Raw genomic sequence first — 18,123 nt, 5'->3', positions numbered from 1 at the left:
TAGAGAGAAAACTTATCATCCAACTCAATACGAGTTGTTCTTATTTGAACCTTGATGTATAGGCGGGATTAACTTTTGTCCCGTCAATTAATTTTAGTGGTGTTAATTTATTGTCATATGAGTCAGTCGATATCTATATAACAAAGATAAAATTTGAGTTTGTCATAACAAGTAATTAGAGAAAGTTAACTTCAGAGGTAAAATGTGAGGTATAATTGGAAAAGGAGGATGTTATGATGTGGACGAGTTTGATGTGTTAATAATTGTTTTACTGTCACCCACAAGAAAAAAGGTTGTTAGGCTTTAAAAAAGCTTCGATACCATCTAAACAATATTCGCGCTCCAAAGGTAAATCATTATTTATATCAACGTGAGTATATATAGTACACTTGTGGGAAATAGGTTAGATACAAACTTAACAAATAAAGGTAAAATTAGATATGTATATAACCGGATATGATATAACGAAATATATGATCAAAGATATACTATATAGCTAGATATGATACAAAAAAAAAAAAATATATGGTCAAAGATATGCTTTAGCTGTCCGTATCAAGCACTAGAGTCTAGCCTATATCTCTAGACTTGAAATTTAGTTGTTCATTCATGCATGGCTTAAAATCTGATGCAATATTTGAAAAAAGAAATTGTAAACATGTTTTTCATATGGCTTTTGAATTTAATTCTCTAAGTATAAGTATTTTATTGGTGAGAAGTTTGTTTATTAAAAAAAATTGTTTACACTTATAATAAATATCAATTTGAACACTAAATATTATTATGTGATCAAATAATTTTTAATTAAGAATAATATAACACTATTAATATTTAAATTTATAATAACTACAAATATTATTGTTTTTATTTATTTTATAAAAAGAATATTAAATTATATACTTTTTTAATAGATAATATTTATGGGTTCTCTATGTAAAATTTCAGTTTTAAAAAATATATTATTAAAAGAATACATATTTAATACAAACTCACTACTTACATGTGAAATGGTAGAAGTGATTTAGTCTTAAAAAACCTTAATTTTCTCCCTTTTCCATAAAAAAATTTGGCCGCAAAGCATTTTTCTTCAAATTTTAATTCTTGCACATCAGGTACTAAAAGTAAAAGTGCTGTGATCTTCTGAAAAAAAAAAAGATCATTCTTGATGTCGTTAATTATAAAAGGTTAAATTTAGAGAGAGATCAACAAGTCCCTATCATTTAAGAATTTTCAAAAGCTATTAAATGATAGATATCTCTATAGATTTACCATAAATACCATTAAGAAAATTTAAAAAAAAAAAAACTTGCAAATATTACTTGCTTGTTTTTGAAGAGTATAGATAAGCTAAAAGATGCAAAATTAAGTACTGAAATAAATCTGCATAGAAAACCAAAACTATACTCTCACTGTAATAGCTATAATCATAATTAAATTCAGTGACACCGACCATGGCTGAAAGTACTTGAGAAATAACGAAGATGCTGCCACCCAGCAACATCAAAAGGAGAATTGCAGAGATAGGATTCTTTAGCAACTCAAATATGATCAGTACTGACTGTAAGAGCATAAAGTGCGCATCTCCTAACATTTTCCCAAAACTCCTCTACTAATGGCCCTTCAGGCCCCAAAGCCAAGTCCTTTTGGTCATCTAACCCCACATACAAAAACGCAAAGCCTACTGAGACAGCTCCAAGCAACACAAACCTTGAGTACCCATGCGGCAAAACTTTAAGAAACTCTTTCAGATTTTAAAACCAAGGGCTTGTCCATGTGACAGTTTTCTATAGAGTGCCTCAGAGTATGTCTAATGCTAGAAACAATTCTTGAAGTTGAATGTGAAGTGGGGTGTTTCAAACAAGAAGCGGTTTTGATGGGGATGAAAAATGAAGGATTCGCAGTTGAGTCTTAGAGGTTGGTGAAAGTTGGGACGTAGAATTTTTTTCCACCATCCAAAACACTTTTTCTTCCATTGATAATATAAATAACTTTTTTTCATCCAAAATCAAACTCCATCATAAAAATAACAATGAAAAGATAAAGAGTCATTTTATCATCTATAAAATTTAAAAAAAGTAACATTTTTGCTAATATAATTTTGACGTTTAACGTTTTAACAAGTTTAAAAACTTGTATTTAAGTTTCTAGAACCCTAACTACCATTAAATCTCACCATCACTGTTGTCATTAATTGAGCCCTAGTGTGAAGGTTACCAAGAAAACAAAGTCATGTGACAGAGACTAGAGAAAGATTGAGTCAAGTCATTGTGGAAGATTAAGAGATGATATCGTTAGTTTTTAAGTGTAAGTAAATGAAGTTTTTTCGTCCAAAATGAGTTAGAAATGATAATATCACTACAAAAATAGATCAAAATGGGACACGTTGATGTCAGGAGTGGGTTTGAAAGTCGATTCACTATCAAAGATGAGTTGTTGGAAGTGACAATGATGACTAGGGTTTGGTTGGCTCCAAAGAAGAAGAGGGTGAAAGTGAAAGTAAAAGAGAAAAAGAAAGTTGTAATGTAAATTTGATATTAAAAGAGCTATTTAAAAATATTGTTAATTTGAGATTATATGATAATTTTGATAAATGAAATCATTATAGGTAAAATGGTAATTTAATTTTTTGAAACTATTTTAAGATTCTTTGTCATTAACGAAGTTTAATTGTGGTTGGAAAAAATATTAATCATACCATCAAAGCGTTAAAAGAGTGTTTTTGAGCCAAACCTTGAGTGGGAGTAATTTTCTCGTCCTAAATTACTTAGCAAATTAATCCATTCCACAAAATGTCTTTCCCCTCTACACTCAAATGCTCCACTGCCCTTCGTCCTATAACCACTACACTTTCATTCATTCTCTAAATCCATCCTCCTTGGCCCACAATTCCCCCAAAAAAGGCCTTGAAATCCATGCCCATGTCATCAAACATGGGCATTTGCATCATGCTTTTATAAAAAATGCATTGCTACACGTTTATGTAACTCAACATGATGTTTTCTCAGCCCAAAAAGTTTTTGAATCTACAGATTACGCAGACTTTGTTTCTTCGAGTCGTTTGATTTCTGGGTTTTCAAAGAGTCGTTTTTTTTTTTCAAAAAAAGCTATTGATTTGTTTGTTAATATGAGTGTTAGGCCTAATTGTGTTACACTTGTTAATGTCATGTCCGCATGTTATGGTTTGAGGTCTTTGCAATTGGGCAAAGTTGTTCATGGATATAGCTTGAGAAATGTGGATGAATTTAGCATTCTTTTAGGGAATGCAATATTAGATTTATATGTGAAAATGTGGTGGGTCAAATTTGGCTGCAGAATATCTGTTTTTGAATATGCTTGGCAGATATGTTGCTTGGAGTAATTTGATTGGTGAGTATGCTCAAAGAGGGTTTTGTGAAGAAGCCAATAAGGGTTTTCAAAGAAACGGTGAAAACTAAAGAAGCTGAGCCTAATTAGGCCTCAATTGTGAATGCATTATCATCATTTTCTTTGATTGGTTCTTTGAGTTTGGGCCACTTTGTGCATGGTTACATCAAAACTAGAGTTGACCTTTTGATGAGCAATGATGTAATGAATTGAATTTCCAATACACATGTCAAATGTGGAGAAATTGGAATAGCAATTGAGGCCCTAATGTACAGAGATGCCATTTCATGGAGCACTATTATTAATGGGTTGGCCTCGAATGGTCTGGGCAACAAGCTTTGCAACTTTTCTCCTTAATGCATGTCAGTGGAATCCCTCTTGATGTTGTGACTTTCATTGGAATTTATCTGCATGTAGCCATGCATGGAGGACTCGTGGCTCGAGGGGTGATGTGCAAAAATGGAGTATTGTGTATGCATGGTTGACATGTATGGGAGTGCAGGGCTTGTAGAGGAGGCTGAGGCTTTCATTAGAGAGATGTGTGTGGAGGGAGATCTAGAGGATGGTGATGAGGCATTCATGTGGGGGGCTTTGTTGAATGCTTGTAGAAATCATGGAAAGAAGATGTTTGAAGATTAAGCAAGAGGTTTGGAAGGTAAGAGGAATTAGTGTTGGAACTTTTTGCATTGCTGTAAAATATTTATAAAAGTTTTGATAGGTCGGATGAGGCTAATAAATAAGGTTGGCGATCAGATAAGATTCGTGCAGTAAAAGAAGGAGAGAGATTATAATTAGATTAAAGTGAACCGGTCAACCTTATGAAAAAAGATTATTAACCAATCATGTATTAATATTTGAAAATTCAAAGTCACAATGTTAGAATTTGAAAAAGGGTGTGAAAACGAGAATTTTGAATTTCTGTAGAATTTGGTTGTGATCTTAGTTTGTGCAAAACATTGGGATTCATATAAAAAAGGGTGAGGGTATTTCAATATTTAAAATGTTACACATGAATGTTTAAACAATTCCTTTAATACCAATACTCTTCAATTTATTCTAAATAAAAAGTCACCTATCTTAAGTGAGGTGCAAAAATAATCAATTATGTTTAAATGACCCTTTTCATTAATTTTTGCAATTGTGTTTAAACTACTTGAGGGTGTCAATATAGGTCTTCATTAAATTGTGGTGAATGTGGTAACCTGAATTCTTTATATTAATCATAATATTTTTAAAACAGGATCGGATATCAATTTATTGGAGGTGGTGATTTGATTCAATTAGTGGTCGGATTGGTTGATCAATGGTTAGATCGATTAACTATTTAAAAATAATATTAAAAAAATTTGTATAATTTATAATTAAATATATAATTTAAATTTTTAAATATTAAAAAAAATTAGCTTGATGATATATATATTCAAATCTTGGTTAAAATTTTTATAATGAATTTCTGAAAAAAATTAATTTTTTATATTGATCGAGTCAAACTCGATTTTAAACATAGTTTAATTGGTTTGGTTAGCGTTTAACGGTTTAACTAATCTGACCAACCGATCTGATCCAGTTTTTAAAACCATGATTAATCATTGAATCAATGAATTTCCAAATTTTGGCTTTCTCAAATTACATTAAAAATCTTCACATGTATCATCTTTTCATCATAATATTATCACATAAATTTGTTAGACTCCCTATCATATATTAAATTTAAGCTGGTTAATTTAAATTCATAGCCGACCCATCGCAAAAATTTTTCAAAGTTACATGAGAGGACTCTAAAACAATAACTTCTGCCAACTCCTACCAATATTTTTCTTCTATTGCATTAATGAAAGATGATGGTTTAGGAAGGGGAGCAAGTGCAAGGAATGGGACACCATTTAATACAAAGATTTATTATGCGCTTTCAGCCCCATTTTGATACAACCTCTTTAAAATACAAGTTCCATAAGTTTTAATAGTTGAACATTTACTAGCCTATCTTTCAGTTGAAAATAAATAAATAAATAAATAAAGATGCATGCCTTTACTCCTTATTAGAACCTTATAATAAGATTATGTCACATTAGCAAAAGTGAAATATTCTTTTCTTTTTCTTTTTTTTTTTTTGCTTTTTTGTAATTACAATAAGATGCACATAAGTTTTTCTCCTTCTTAGATCTCTTGTAAAAATCCAAAAAAAAAAAAAAAAACACTAAATTAGTCAATAACCACATTGATAAAATATAAATAAATTATAGTTATGATACATTAAACTGTTTGAATAATACATGAATTTATACATATTATAAATACTATATAAAGAAACACAAATTAATATATAATAATGTATTAGAGGAAAATATATATGTTAACCTCATAATCATGTGTTTAGAATATATTCAAACATAGAAAGTATAATATTTGAGATATATTCTAACACACATTATTATACTTGTAAATTGTTCTTATTATCCTTTTGTTATCACATCACACTTTGCTAATAATATTATAAATATAATCCAATTTATATAAGCTCTTCCATATGACATGGACCACATCATTCATTGTTAGTGGTTGGATAGAGATAATCTATCCATAAATTAAATTTTTTATGGCCAAATGCCTGTTTTCCAGCTGAATTTTGGTAAAACAATAACTTCTTATTTTTTGAGTTTGAAAGTCAATATTTTTTTTACCCATCTATTAAATTCAAATATTAATTTCAAAAGTCTAAAATTATTTAAAATTTATAATAACACCCTTTAAAAAATATATATAGGGAAAGAAATGTGTATTAAAAAACTTGCAGTGATGGAATTTATGAATTTCTAAAATCATTTCATCTACACGATTTTTTTTTATTTTTTACCATTGTAATTGTTTTTAATCAATCTCACTTAGTAATTTTATTTATAATTTAATTTAAATTTGAAGAAGACAAAAGTTGAAATTAGAAAATTAGGGGGAAACTAATTCATGATCTTTGAAGGTGGATTTACGATTTATTTTGTTTATGCAATATTGTTATTTGGTTATTGATCGATTTATTTTGTAAATTCATTAGAATTTTAAATTTAAATTTTTTTTTTTTGTTTGATGAAAGTGATAAGTTGAAATTAGAAAATTATGAGAATAATTAAACCATTATGCGTAAGGAGGCATAAGTATCACTAAGCTAAAAGTATTTGTTGTTCGATAATATCTAAGAAATACATTTAGTATACTTGTTTTAAATTCTAATTACATTATTGACATTAGGCCTGCCTATGCTTTGAGTCGGTTCAGTTTGATTTAGCTCATTTCAAATTTGTTTGATTTAAATTCAAATCGAACTCAAACTGAAAAATTTGATTCATTTTTTAAATCAAACCAAACTCAAGCTAGAAGGTTTTCAACTTGGTTTGACTCAAATTCTTAGCTTGAATTAATAATTCAAATTCACAGTTGGATTTGATTATAATTTATGACTCAAATCAGTTCGAATTTATAGTTCAAATTTATGGCTTGAATAAGAAATTTTAAATATTATTTAGATAACTGCATTGTTTTGTCAATAAACCATAAATTTGAGCTATAAATCTGAATCATCATTCGAACCATTAATTCTAACCGAATTAAGCTATGAATTCAAACAATTTATTCAAACTACGAAATTGAGTCATACTCAAATCGAATTGAGTTGAACTATTTTTCATGTAAATCAAACTCTAACTGGACTTAATTTTGGCTCGATAAATTCGATCCGAATAATTTTCTATTCGAGCTAAACTCGAGTCGAAGAGTGTTCGAACACGGCCTAATCCATATCCACCCCTATATCAGTGTGATATCATTAATTCGATTGACCGATTTGATTGAGTTTGATTCTAGGTCAAGTCCTTAACCAAGCCAACACCTAAATTTGATAAATGATGTAATAATAATTAAATTACAAACAAGTCCCTCACCTAAATTTGATGAGGGTATTAAATGAATGTTTTTATAGTTAGATTTAAAAAATAAAATAATAAAAAAGGACCATAACCCTGCAGCTAAGGATGGGAGTGAGTCTCTCAAGGGAAACAATTAAAGACAGGAGCCACTTTCTCATAATTTACAATTGGTATGTCGTGAAAGGCAAATTTTCAATTTAATGCAATTCATGTGGTCCACAACAAATTTCCAATACCTGATATTTGCCAACGCTTGAAGATTTCTCGATAATTTAACTTCTCAATTTTACAGCAGCACCCCTTGTTACAATTTTACTTAAGTTAGGTCACTCTTCAATAAATAGTAAAAATAGTATTAATATTTAAAAATTTATAAACATTTCTTTATCATTAATAAAGGATAGATAAATAGTTAAAACTTACTCTATTAATAAATATGTGTCTAATTGTATATTATTATTTATTTTTACAATTAAAATTAATAATAGGGGAATTTGTGTTATTTCATAAATCTCCAAGGCTTTGTTATTTAGTTAGATTTTAGGTAGAGATGGTAATAAGACGGACAAGAGTTAAATATGTTAAAAGCCCATTCTCATCCCTTGGAGAAAATCTTTTTTCCCTTTTCCACCTTGCCCTCATATGGGAATATCAAAAAATTTGTGTCCCCTCCTTGTAGGAATAATTGCTCTCTTCTTCCCCTCCACATCCTCTCAAGGAAAATGTTTCCGCAATTTCTCCTTTTTATCCCCTCTGAAAAAATAATGAAGTATATATTACATGTCAAAAAATATTTGTAATAATTAAAAAATTTAAAGATTATCTAATATGTAAAGGTATAATGAATATGTAAGAGAGAAAACGAAACATGATAGGAAGGGATGAGTACATAATACATTTATCTATATTCCTACTTTATTCTTCATTCGAGAAATTTAATTATCTCTGTCTCTGTCATCATCTTTATCAATAAATTCTTTTCTCATTCAAAAAAGAGACCGAACAAAAATCTAATTTCACAGATCTAATTGCCATCTCTAACATGAAGGTATTATTGTCATGAATCCTTCCATTTTGTTTATAAGAAATTAAAACTAAATGTGGAAACTTCAGATCTTATTTATGTGATGCTTAATTTGTTTGTTAATTTTTCTATTTTCACCTTAATATTTATAGATTTGACTTTACCGCCGTTTTGTTAATTTGGACATGACACCTTGACTGTGCCATTGTCGGTGGATTTGATACCTTTCCTTTTTTTCCTTATAAGACAAAATTAGTTAGATATCTTATCAAATCAGTTGGCATTAAAATTAGGAGTTATTTATATTAATTTAATGAGTCTATTAATCACGGTAATTAAGTCAAGTTAAATAAAGGGTCAGTTTAAAATATGAAATTAAGATTTGATTTAATACTGTAGTATATTAGACTAAATTTATGAGTTTGTTAAGCCTGATTTAAGATTCTAATATTAAGTTTATAGACTAGTCCAATCCAATTCAACATCATATAAAAAATTAAAAAAATATTTAATTACTTGTAGCAGAAGCACCTTATGCTGTTGCTACAGGTTTCCGTCTGGCAGAAGGCAGAAGCCAGCGGCTTCTGCCATTGACACAAAGGCAGGAGTCGGAATGGCTTCTTCCTTTGTGGCAAAGCCCATCTTCAACTTGTTTTATTTTTTCTAATTTTTTAATTAATTTATATTTTTATATAAATTCATTTAATTTTTTTATTTTTAATTTTATTTATAAATACTTGGATTATCAACCAACTATTTATGATTTGATGTGAAATGTCTTTCAACGAACGACACTAGTTTAATAAATGGACCCCAGACATTTCTCCAGCTTAATATTTAATTTTCATGATTTATTCATGTAAAATAATATAATTATTATTTGGGTAAATTCTGTTACCTTATTATGTATAAATACAAGGTTGATTTTATTGAGATTAATGGGGTAAGATACTAATCCGTAAAGGCTAAAAGACTTGTTCCATCTAAAGTATAGTAAAAATTCAAAGTGTCATTCTTCAATTTTAAAAAATTTAAACATTCACTTATAAATCAAATTTTATTAAAATTTTCAGTTAGGATTAGAGGTAAAATCATCATTTTGACAATACGTTTAAAAAAGTATATAATTTTTTTTTCTAAATTTGAAAAACTAACAAATTTAAACCCTCTAATCATTTAGATAATGACACGTCCTGACAGACAACGATTTAGGGTAGGAAAAATGTTATAATCGGCATTGGCGACCACTTAAGGTAGAAAGGGGATGTCGCTGACACTAGAGATGGTGACTAGAGGCGAAAAAAAAAAATTAGGTTTTGGGAAGAAAATGTAATTTTTTAAAATTTGAAAACTCTTTAAAAAGGATAAATTTGTGGTTTTTAAACCCAAAGAGAAAAATTAATAGATTATATATATTTTTAATATTATAATTAAAATAATAATTTTATTGTTAATTTTAACTAAAATTTTTAATAAAATTTAATTTATAAATAAATATTTAAGTTTTTAAAAATAAAAAAAAAGGGCACAATAAAATAGGTCTGCTTATGTGCGTGTATATATATGCTGTCCAAGAAAGAGCCGAAGCACCCTGGAGAAGCAAAATGGAGAGAGATGTTGAAGAATTGAGAGAATATTTTTGTAGTGGAAAAACAAAAGAAACAGGTTGGAGAAAAGCTCAGCTTGAAAACTTGCTCGCTCTTCTTCATGAGAGAGAAGAAGATATTTATAAATCTCTCATAAAAGATCTTGGAAAACATCCTGTTGAAGCTTTCAGAGATGAGGCAAGTAGTTCACTTCATTATTCTTCGCTCTCATTTTATTTTTCAGTTGGGTTTCATAAGGAATAATTAGTTAAAACTAGTCCTGGCCATGGTTCGAAACCGCTGATTCATGGTTCGAAAAAATAAGGACCCTAAACCGAAACAGTAATAGGACGGTTTGTAATCGGTTCATGACCCCGGTTCGAAACCGACTGTTCTAATTTATGGCCCCGGTTCAAAACCGACGGTTCTGATTCATGACCCCGGTTCGAAACCGACATTGAACCGTCAATTCTAATACATGATCTTGATTTAGTTTTTAAATTATTAATTACAATAATTGAAAATTAAAAGAAATGTTTGAACTTAATTTTTCAATTACGCTTCCTACGTATCTTTTTGGAGTTTAAAAGAATTAAACCCTACGTAGTTCTCTCACCTTTGCATATTCAATAGCCGGCAGTACCTCCTTACCTTATCATTCTCTTCCGCTATCTTGACTATTTCTTTCCGTCATCGAACTATCCGTAGTTAAATCAAACGATTTTTCATTGAACTCCACTTTTATATCTTGTTGGCATAATTCGGCTTGTAAACTATCCACTTTTATATAATAAATAAATTTAATTATATAAATAAATTATATAATTAATTATGATAGATAATAAAAAAATAATATATAAAATTAATTATAAGAATAAATTCTATAATTAATTATTGTATAATAAAAATTGAAATTGAAATTAATAAAAAATAAAGAAAGAATTTAATTAAATTTAAGAGAATTTGATTTAAATATTAAGAGAGTATTAAGAATTGAAAGGATGAGAATGAGAGTAAATGAGAGAGTTTGAAGGATTTAGTGCGACAGAGTTGAGAGATTGAATGAATATATATAGGAAAAATTTTTTTAAAAAACTTTTAAAAGGAGGGGTGAAACGAAATTTAGAATTTGTGTAGGAGATGGTCCCTGCAAAAGATTTTGAAATATATAGGAGAGGGAACCATTGGTTCCTTTTTTTTTTTTTAAATTTTAAAAAATAAAAAAATTCCAAAAAAATAAAATTACCTGTTCAAAAGATGTAAACTGTCGATTCATAAACCGAATGTGAACTGATGGTTTTACGATTTAAAATTATATAAACCAGAACTGAACCATCAAAATCTAATTTCTGTTCCGGTTCTGGTTCTTTTGGTTCTGATTCTGGTTTTATCCAAACTGATTTCAATCCAATTCACGAGCCAAACCGGTCCATGGCTAGGTCTAGTTTAAACTCTTAATTTGTCGTTTGTTTTCTCTTATGGATAATTACTTGGTTCCTATAATCACTATAAAAACATCGTTTACATGTTTTTACTTTTATATTCCTGGCAGATAGGGACATTAATGAAATCCATCAATTATGCACTGGAAAATCTCAAAGGATGGATGTCGACGAAAAAGGTAATTAATTATTTATTTGTCTTTGTGTACTTTTATTTTAGTATTTAACTAGATATTCAAATAATACAATTAAAATTAATAATACATGGCAAAACATAATTTGAAATTAAATATTATAATAAAATTCTGAAATTAAATAAGGTAGATATATTCATTCAATAATAAACATAAACATATACTCAAAGTAGATATATATAATATTATTTTAAATGTTATTCTATTATATTAGAAAATTTTGTGGACCTTTAAATTATATATTTTTAAAATCTCGGAAAAAAAAATCGCTGTGATCTATTTGCATAGTTTCAAGAGGATTTTTAATAAATTTGAAGATAAATAAGAAATTTTTCTTAAATAATTACCCATTAACTCTTGTTAGTGGTTTGATTGATAGGCTAAACTACCAAAAGTTGCAGTTCTCTCATTAGCAGAACTGGTTCCTGAACCTCATGGTGTTGTCCTCATAATCTCATCCTGGAATTTTCCCTTCGGTAAGTGTCCGATTCTCTCCTGATCTGATTTTTTTTCCCCTCAAAACACACAACCGATAAAAAATCCCGAAGAAAAAATCGGGAACAAAAATTTCTTCAGAATTCTTTTAACTGACTACAATTTGTGGTGAAATGAAGGGCTATCTTTGGAGCCATTGATAGGGGCAATTGCAGCAGGAAACACAATGGTTTTGAAGCCCTCAGAGATGTCTCCAGCTTGCTCTTCTTTCTTAGCAAATGTAGTGCCCAGTTACCTTGACAATAAAGCTATCAAAGTCTTTGAGGGTGGCCCTGATGTTGGTGAAAAACTCCTCCACCAAAAATGGGATAAGATCTTCTTCACAGGTAAGTAAACATATTACATGAAATATGTGTGTACAGTAAATGTCCAACATGAGGGGTGAATCCAAGAAGAATAAAATTAGATGTATAAACATATTATATTAACTTATATATATAAATTGATATGTTAGTTTGAGATCATTGAATGATATGATTGTTTACTTTTTCTCTCACTTTAAAATCACCGACAAAATATTACTATACATCAAGTTGTATGAACAAGTTTATATATGTAGTACTCATCCAAGAAATACTTGAATTTTTTCTTTTTTGATTAATGAAAATTTGAAACTAATGGTAGGAAGTGCAAAAGTGGGAAGGATAGTTATGTCAGCAGCTGTGAAGCATCTAACTCCAGTAACCCTTGAGTTGGGAGGCAAATGCCCTGCCATTGTTGATTCTCTCGAATCTTCTTGGGATAGAGAGGTAATTAATTATGGGTACACACTTCATGTTTGTCATCATGTGATTGACTGATTTTGAATTAAAAATAAAGTAACACTCAATCATGTGATAACAAACATAAGCGTATATGTATTTGTATATCCAAAATGAGTACACATTGTATTATTCTTTTACAATTTCAACATTTCATTGCCTTCATATTATTAAGGCAATTAACTGTTTCTAAATTCTTGTTTGTTTTATATTTTGGCAGGCGGCTACAAATCGAATAGTGGTGTCAAAATTTGGGGCTTGCGCAGGTCAAGCTTGCATAGCAATAGATTATGTCTTGGTGGAAGAGCAATTTGCTCCACCCCTGGTACGAACCTTTTTGCATCAAATTAAATTATTATTATTATTATTATTATTTTCATTAATTTTTTTTTAATGAGGAACAATAATTTAGGTGGAGTTAATGAAGGGAAGCATCAAGAAAATGTTCGGTGAAAACCCGAAGGATGGTAATAGTATTGCTAGGATAATTAATAAGCAACATTTTCTGAGATTGAAAGATCTCATAAGTGATCCAGCAATCAAGGATTCTATTGTCGTTGGTGGCTCTATGGATGAAGACAATTTGTAAGTCATCTATTTTATTTTATTTTTTTTTTACTAATTTATAAAATATAATTTATTCATTCATAATGCATTTATTTATTTTATTCAACCTCAATGTATTCAGATTCATTGAACCAACAATCTTGGTGAATCCTCCTCTTGACGCAGCCATTATGACTGAAGAAATCTTTGGTCCATTGCTTCCCATAATTACGGTATTAAATGGATGATATTATCAAGAGATTATGGTTTAAATAATATATTGAATTATATAATTATTATTAGAAATGATAATTTCGATTCAAATTTAGAGTCTTCGATCCTAACGGAGAAAAAATTCCCCGATGAAGAACAAAGACAAAAAATATCTCTATAATCGAGGACAGGCAAGGGACGGGGGTGTATATGTCCCCTCCTCATCTCGCCTTGTCCTCACCTTACTATTTTCCCCGTCCCATCATTGTCTTTTTATATTAATATCTTTATTTAAAATACTAACATAACATTATATTTTTAAATTATTTATATTTTTATTGCACATATTAAAACAATTAATATATAATATTTGTGATATTTAAAATAGTATGTTAGTTTTAATTTAAATTAATTTTATTATTTAATATATTTATATTGTGTTTAGAAGATACAAGGAAGAGATTTTTCTTTGTAATGATGGGGATGGAGAATCTTTTTTATCTTCGTAATGGATATGGAGACAGAGACGGAAATTGAGATCACCTTCCCACTCTTGCCTATTGTCACCTCTAATTATTATTATATATTTAACTGAGAAAACGACTATTAATTTTTTTAAATTTTCCATTAATTTTTCGAATTGTATCCAAAATTGTGTTTAAAAACATTTGCCTTAACAGGTGAGGAAGATCGAAGAGAGTATTGGGTTTATTAATTCAAGGCCGAAAGCACTTTCCATTTATGCCTTCACCAAGAAAGAAGCACTTCAAAGGAGAATAGTTTCAGAAACTTCATCAGGGAGTTTGGTATTCAATGATGCAATTATTCAAGTAAATTATCATTAACTTAACTAATTATTTTTACTTTTATATCTCTCTTTAATTAATATAATTAATCTACCCTACTTAGCATTAATAATTTTTTAGAGTGCTTTTGCAAGAAGTTAAATGCTTTTTAACAAGTTTAAAATAATGTTTTCTTTGACTCATAAAATAGAGACAACAAGCACCTTCGATGAATATTTTTAATTAAGGGATGGCTTGAAAACTCTTAGTTATAAGAAAAATAAAAAATTTCTAGTTGTTATAAAGAAAAATAGAGAACATTTTAAAGTTGTTTCCATGGATATCCTGCTGTTATTTGAACCTCTAATCTTTACAAAGGATTGAATTAGAGATGTACAGTGAACTAACAGAAAATTCAAGGTAAACATAATCTCACAAGACATACAATTTACGTGATTCGGCAATATGTCTATGTTTACCGAGCAACCGTTCTTTTTATTAAACTAAGGAGAATCTTTTGAACATGTTCATAAAGTTTTTTTAATATAGTGATGACCTAAGTAATCCAAAATTACAATAATGTTTTAACTAAATTTTTTCAGATTAGTTCGATGGAATAGACATTCCATGGATGGAATGCCTATTCCACACACAACCTTGCTTGTTTCTCCTGAAACAGGCTTGTTCTATCTTCCCATTCTTCTTTTCACAATTTTAGAATACTCTAATGCACTTTTGGAATGAGCAACGACTAAATTTTTGGAATGACCATTATGACGTTTGGAATAATTGTTCATGTATTAGAATGATTATGTTATTCCATTTCATCATTTGGAACACCCATTTCATCAATTATTATGAAACTTTTAGTTGATACATTTGTTAACATGAGAAACCTTTATTTAGCAATCCCAAATTAGTGAATATTTGTATCCATAGAATACATGTTCACCCTTGAAAATACATGTTTCCACTTAAGGCTCTAACCCCTTACTACCAAACATGTAGTAACTCGGAGTAAGTTTAAACAATGTTTTAACTTATCTAATGATAGCAACTTTGTCAACATATTCATTACCTTTGGTGTGCCCCTTCAATAACAAAATCTCACTTAAAAAAAATCAGTTCTTTATTGGTCCAAACTTTTTGCTTAGAATTTCTCTCAAATTTTCTAAAAGGTGACCTGTTAACTATAAAACACAATATATTGATTGCTTTTGCCCAAAACTCTTGGGTATTTTTGCCTCTAATCTCATAGATCTGAATCGTTCAAACAAATTCTTGTTCATCTTTGTGCCATCCCATTTTACACGTTATATGGATCTAATCTCATAGATCTGAATATTAGTTCAATTGGCTTCTTGAAAACAAATTTTTAAAAAAAAATTGAACAAGCTCTAATAATAGAATTCTTCTAATTTTATGTTTGTGCAGTATTGTGCTGATAGTCTACCATTTGGAGGAATCGGAGAGAGTGGGATGGGGAGTTACCATGGGAAGTTCTCCTTTGACACATTCAGCCACCTTAAGGCAGTGGTCAGAAGAAGCTTTCTCACTGATTTTTGGTTTAGATATCCTCCATGGAACAATCACAAACTTCAACTCCTGGAAGATGTCTACAATTATGACTACCTTGGCATGCTTCTATCCATTCTTGGTTTAAAAAAACCAAGAAAAGCCTCAACCCTCACTTAATACACATTTCAGGGAAAAAAAACAAACACTTTTTTTTTGGGGAACAAGAAAATGGATAGAAAGTTTAATCAATCGGAAAATTAAAAAAGGGTTTTTAAAACGCGCCAAACGAAATTTCTAAGCTTTTAGCATATGTAAAGAGTTTCTCCGAAGTATGTAGTTGTTTGATTTGATTGATATTGTGTGATATCAAAGTTAATGTTTTCATTGACTCAAAATTTTCAAATAATTTGCATTTTGTTAATTTTTTTTTCAAATATTAGAGATTCTTCAAAAAAAAAAAACCCAAGGGTTCAAGTTTAAATTGATATATCTACGAGACAAAAGAAAAAAATACTACCTATCAATTTGTGGGAGAATTGCCTTAAACACTAGAGATTTTCCTATATGCAAATAGTCCCATTGGGTATTGGTAATAGGGTTGTAATCAAGTCGAGTAGTGTTAGTTTGAGCTTGGTTCGATTCGATATATGCTAAACTTAAGCTCAATAAGTTTGGGATTTGGAGGCTCGAGTTTGACATAGAAATGGTTGATTCGAGCTTGACTAACAAAATTCGTTAAACCTCATAAGTTATATATTACCCTAATTTTAAAGTAAAGTGGTGAGATCTTACGGGTGAAAATGTAAATTTTTTAAAATTTGGAGGTTTATTGCTATTGTACTCAAATTGAGCCGTGAGCTCACCAAACCAAGCGAAAATAAGCTTCAACTTGATTTAACAATAATCAAATTGAATTGTGAGTAATTCAACTTGTTTGCAACCCTAATTAGTCATAGTTCATACTGTTTGTGGTTTGTTGACAATAGTACTTAATCATTTATTTTAATTGAAGTATAAAGACCACCCAAAGGTTGATAAAATAAATAAATTTTCATCTAAAATTTGAAAAAAAGTTCATTTTCCTAATTATCTATCAAAGTCTCTATTAGTTTTAACAATAAGAAAATATTTATGTTATTATATCTCAACGTCATAAAATAAGTGTAATTAATTGTCATTTTGTCTTTCAGGATAAGAATATTATAATAATACCTCTATTGAAATAAATTGTGAATAATATGTAAAGGTGTAAATACATATTTTGAAAAGAGAAATTATATTAAATGGCCAAAATTAAAGAGTGTTAAACAAAATTGTCCAAAATTCTAAGGTTTAAGCAAAAATGCCCTTAATTTGGGAAATGACTAAACTGTCCTTATATGTAAACCCCACATTTCCCACAAATTTACTGTTCAAAATCAAAGCAAAATTCTTGTCTCCCACGGGTTTCTCGCGGGCTTCCCATGGGCGCAACAGGTTTTCATTTTTTTCGTTGATTTTTTATGTTTTTCGACAACCGAAAATGACAAATAAGGATGGTACATCATCCCACTTCTTGTTTGAATCAATTTATTGTCAGGATTATTGAGATTTGAGGGAGATTTTGAGGTTTGAATGCTTAGAGTTCCAATTTTGAACAATGCATAAATGTTTTGATTCTTGGTTGTTTTGTTTGAATTTCTTGAGGGGTTTTGTGTTATTAGATGTGTATATTTGATTTGTGTTGAAATTAGAGGCTGAAATGATGATTTTTGGCTGAAAAATGGGTTAGATCTGTCGGTGCTGTGTAATTTCTCACGGGCGCACGTGGGAAATTTTAACATTTTCAAAATTTTAGGAGGAGGGGGAACAAAAGGAGATCCACGGGGGTCCGTGGGAAATTTTATACTGAACCATGGGGCAGTCCGTGAAAACCGTGGGTTGGGTGGAAATTAACTTTTTTAAAACCATAGGGTCTATATGAGACAGACTTTGATCGGCCATAACTTTTGATCCAGGAGGAGTTATGGGGCCTGTAATATATCAACGTGAAGCTCGTTTCGAGCTCTATAACATGGTTGCACCAAATTTAGAGGCCAAAATAAAACTGTTTCAATGAGTATTTATGCAGTTTTTTTGTTTTATCAAATTTATGATTTCCGGTTTTTATGATTTTGAGTTTGTTTGTGACCGGGCTAGACTTTTTTTATGTGTAATTTTCAAATTTGATATTTATAATTACAATGTGCTTTTTTAGACATGCTTTACGATATAATTACGAAATTTTTGATTGATTTTTT

At 29.5% G+C, this 18,123-nt stretch overlaps 1 protein-coding gene across 1 annotated transcript; it reads left to right on the top strand.

Moving 5' to 3' along the window:
- The first annotated feature begins 9,859 nt into the window (after nt 1-9,859).
- On the top strand, nt 9,860-16,198 carry LOC123225366 (aldehyde dehydrogenase family 3 member F1-like). The gene is made up of 10 exons (XM_044649299.1): nt 9,860-10,088; nt 11,443-11,511; nt 11,906-12,002; nt 12,141-12,347; nt 12,646-12,770; nt 13,003-13,107; nt 13,195-13,367; nt 13,471-13,561; nt 14,222-14,371; nt 15,761-16,198. The coding sequence occupies exons 1-10, from the start codon at nt 9,909-9,911 to the stop codon at nt 16,019-16,021; spliced, it is 1,458 nt and encodes a 485-aa protein (XP_044505234.1). The 5' UTR covers nt 9,860-9,908; the 3' UTR covers nt 16,022-16,198.
- Nucleotides 16,199-18,123: the final 1,925 nt, after the last annotated feature.

The sequence above is a fragment of the Mangifera indica genome, chromosome 9 (genome assembly GCF_011075055.1).
Source record: "Mangifera indica cultivar Alphonso chromosome 9, CATAS_Mindica_2.1, whole genome shotgun sequence".
Lineage (NCBI taxonomy): Eukaryota > Viridiplantae > Streptophyta > Magnoliopsida > Sapindales > Anacardiaceae > Mangifera > Mangifera indica.
Note: the sequence above shows the minus strand (reverse complement) of the source record. Positions and strands in the feature narration are given on the sequence as shown.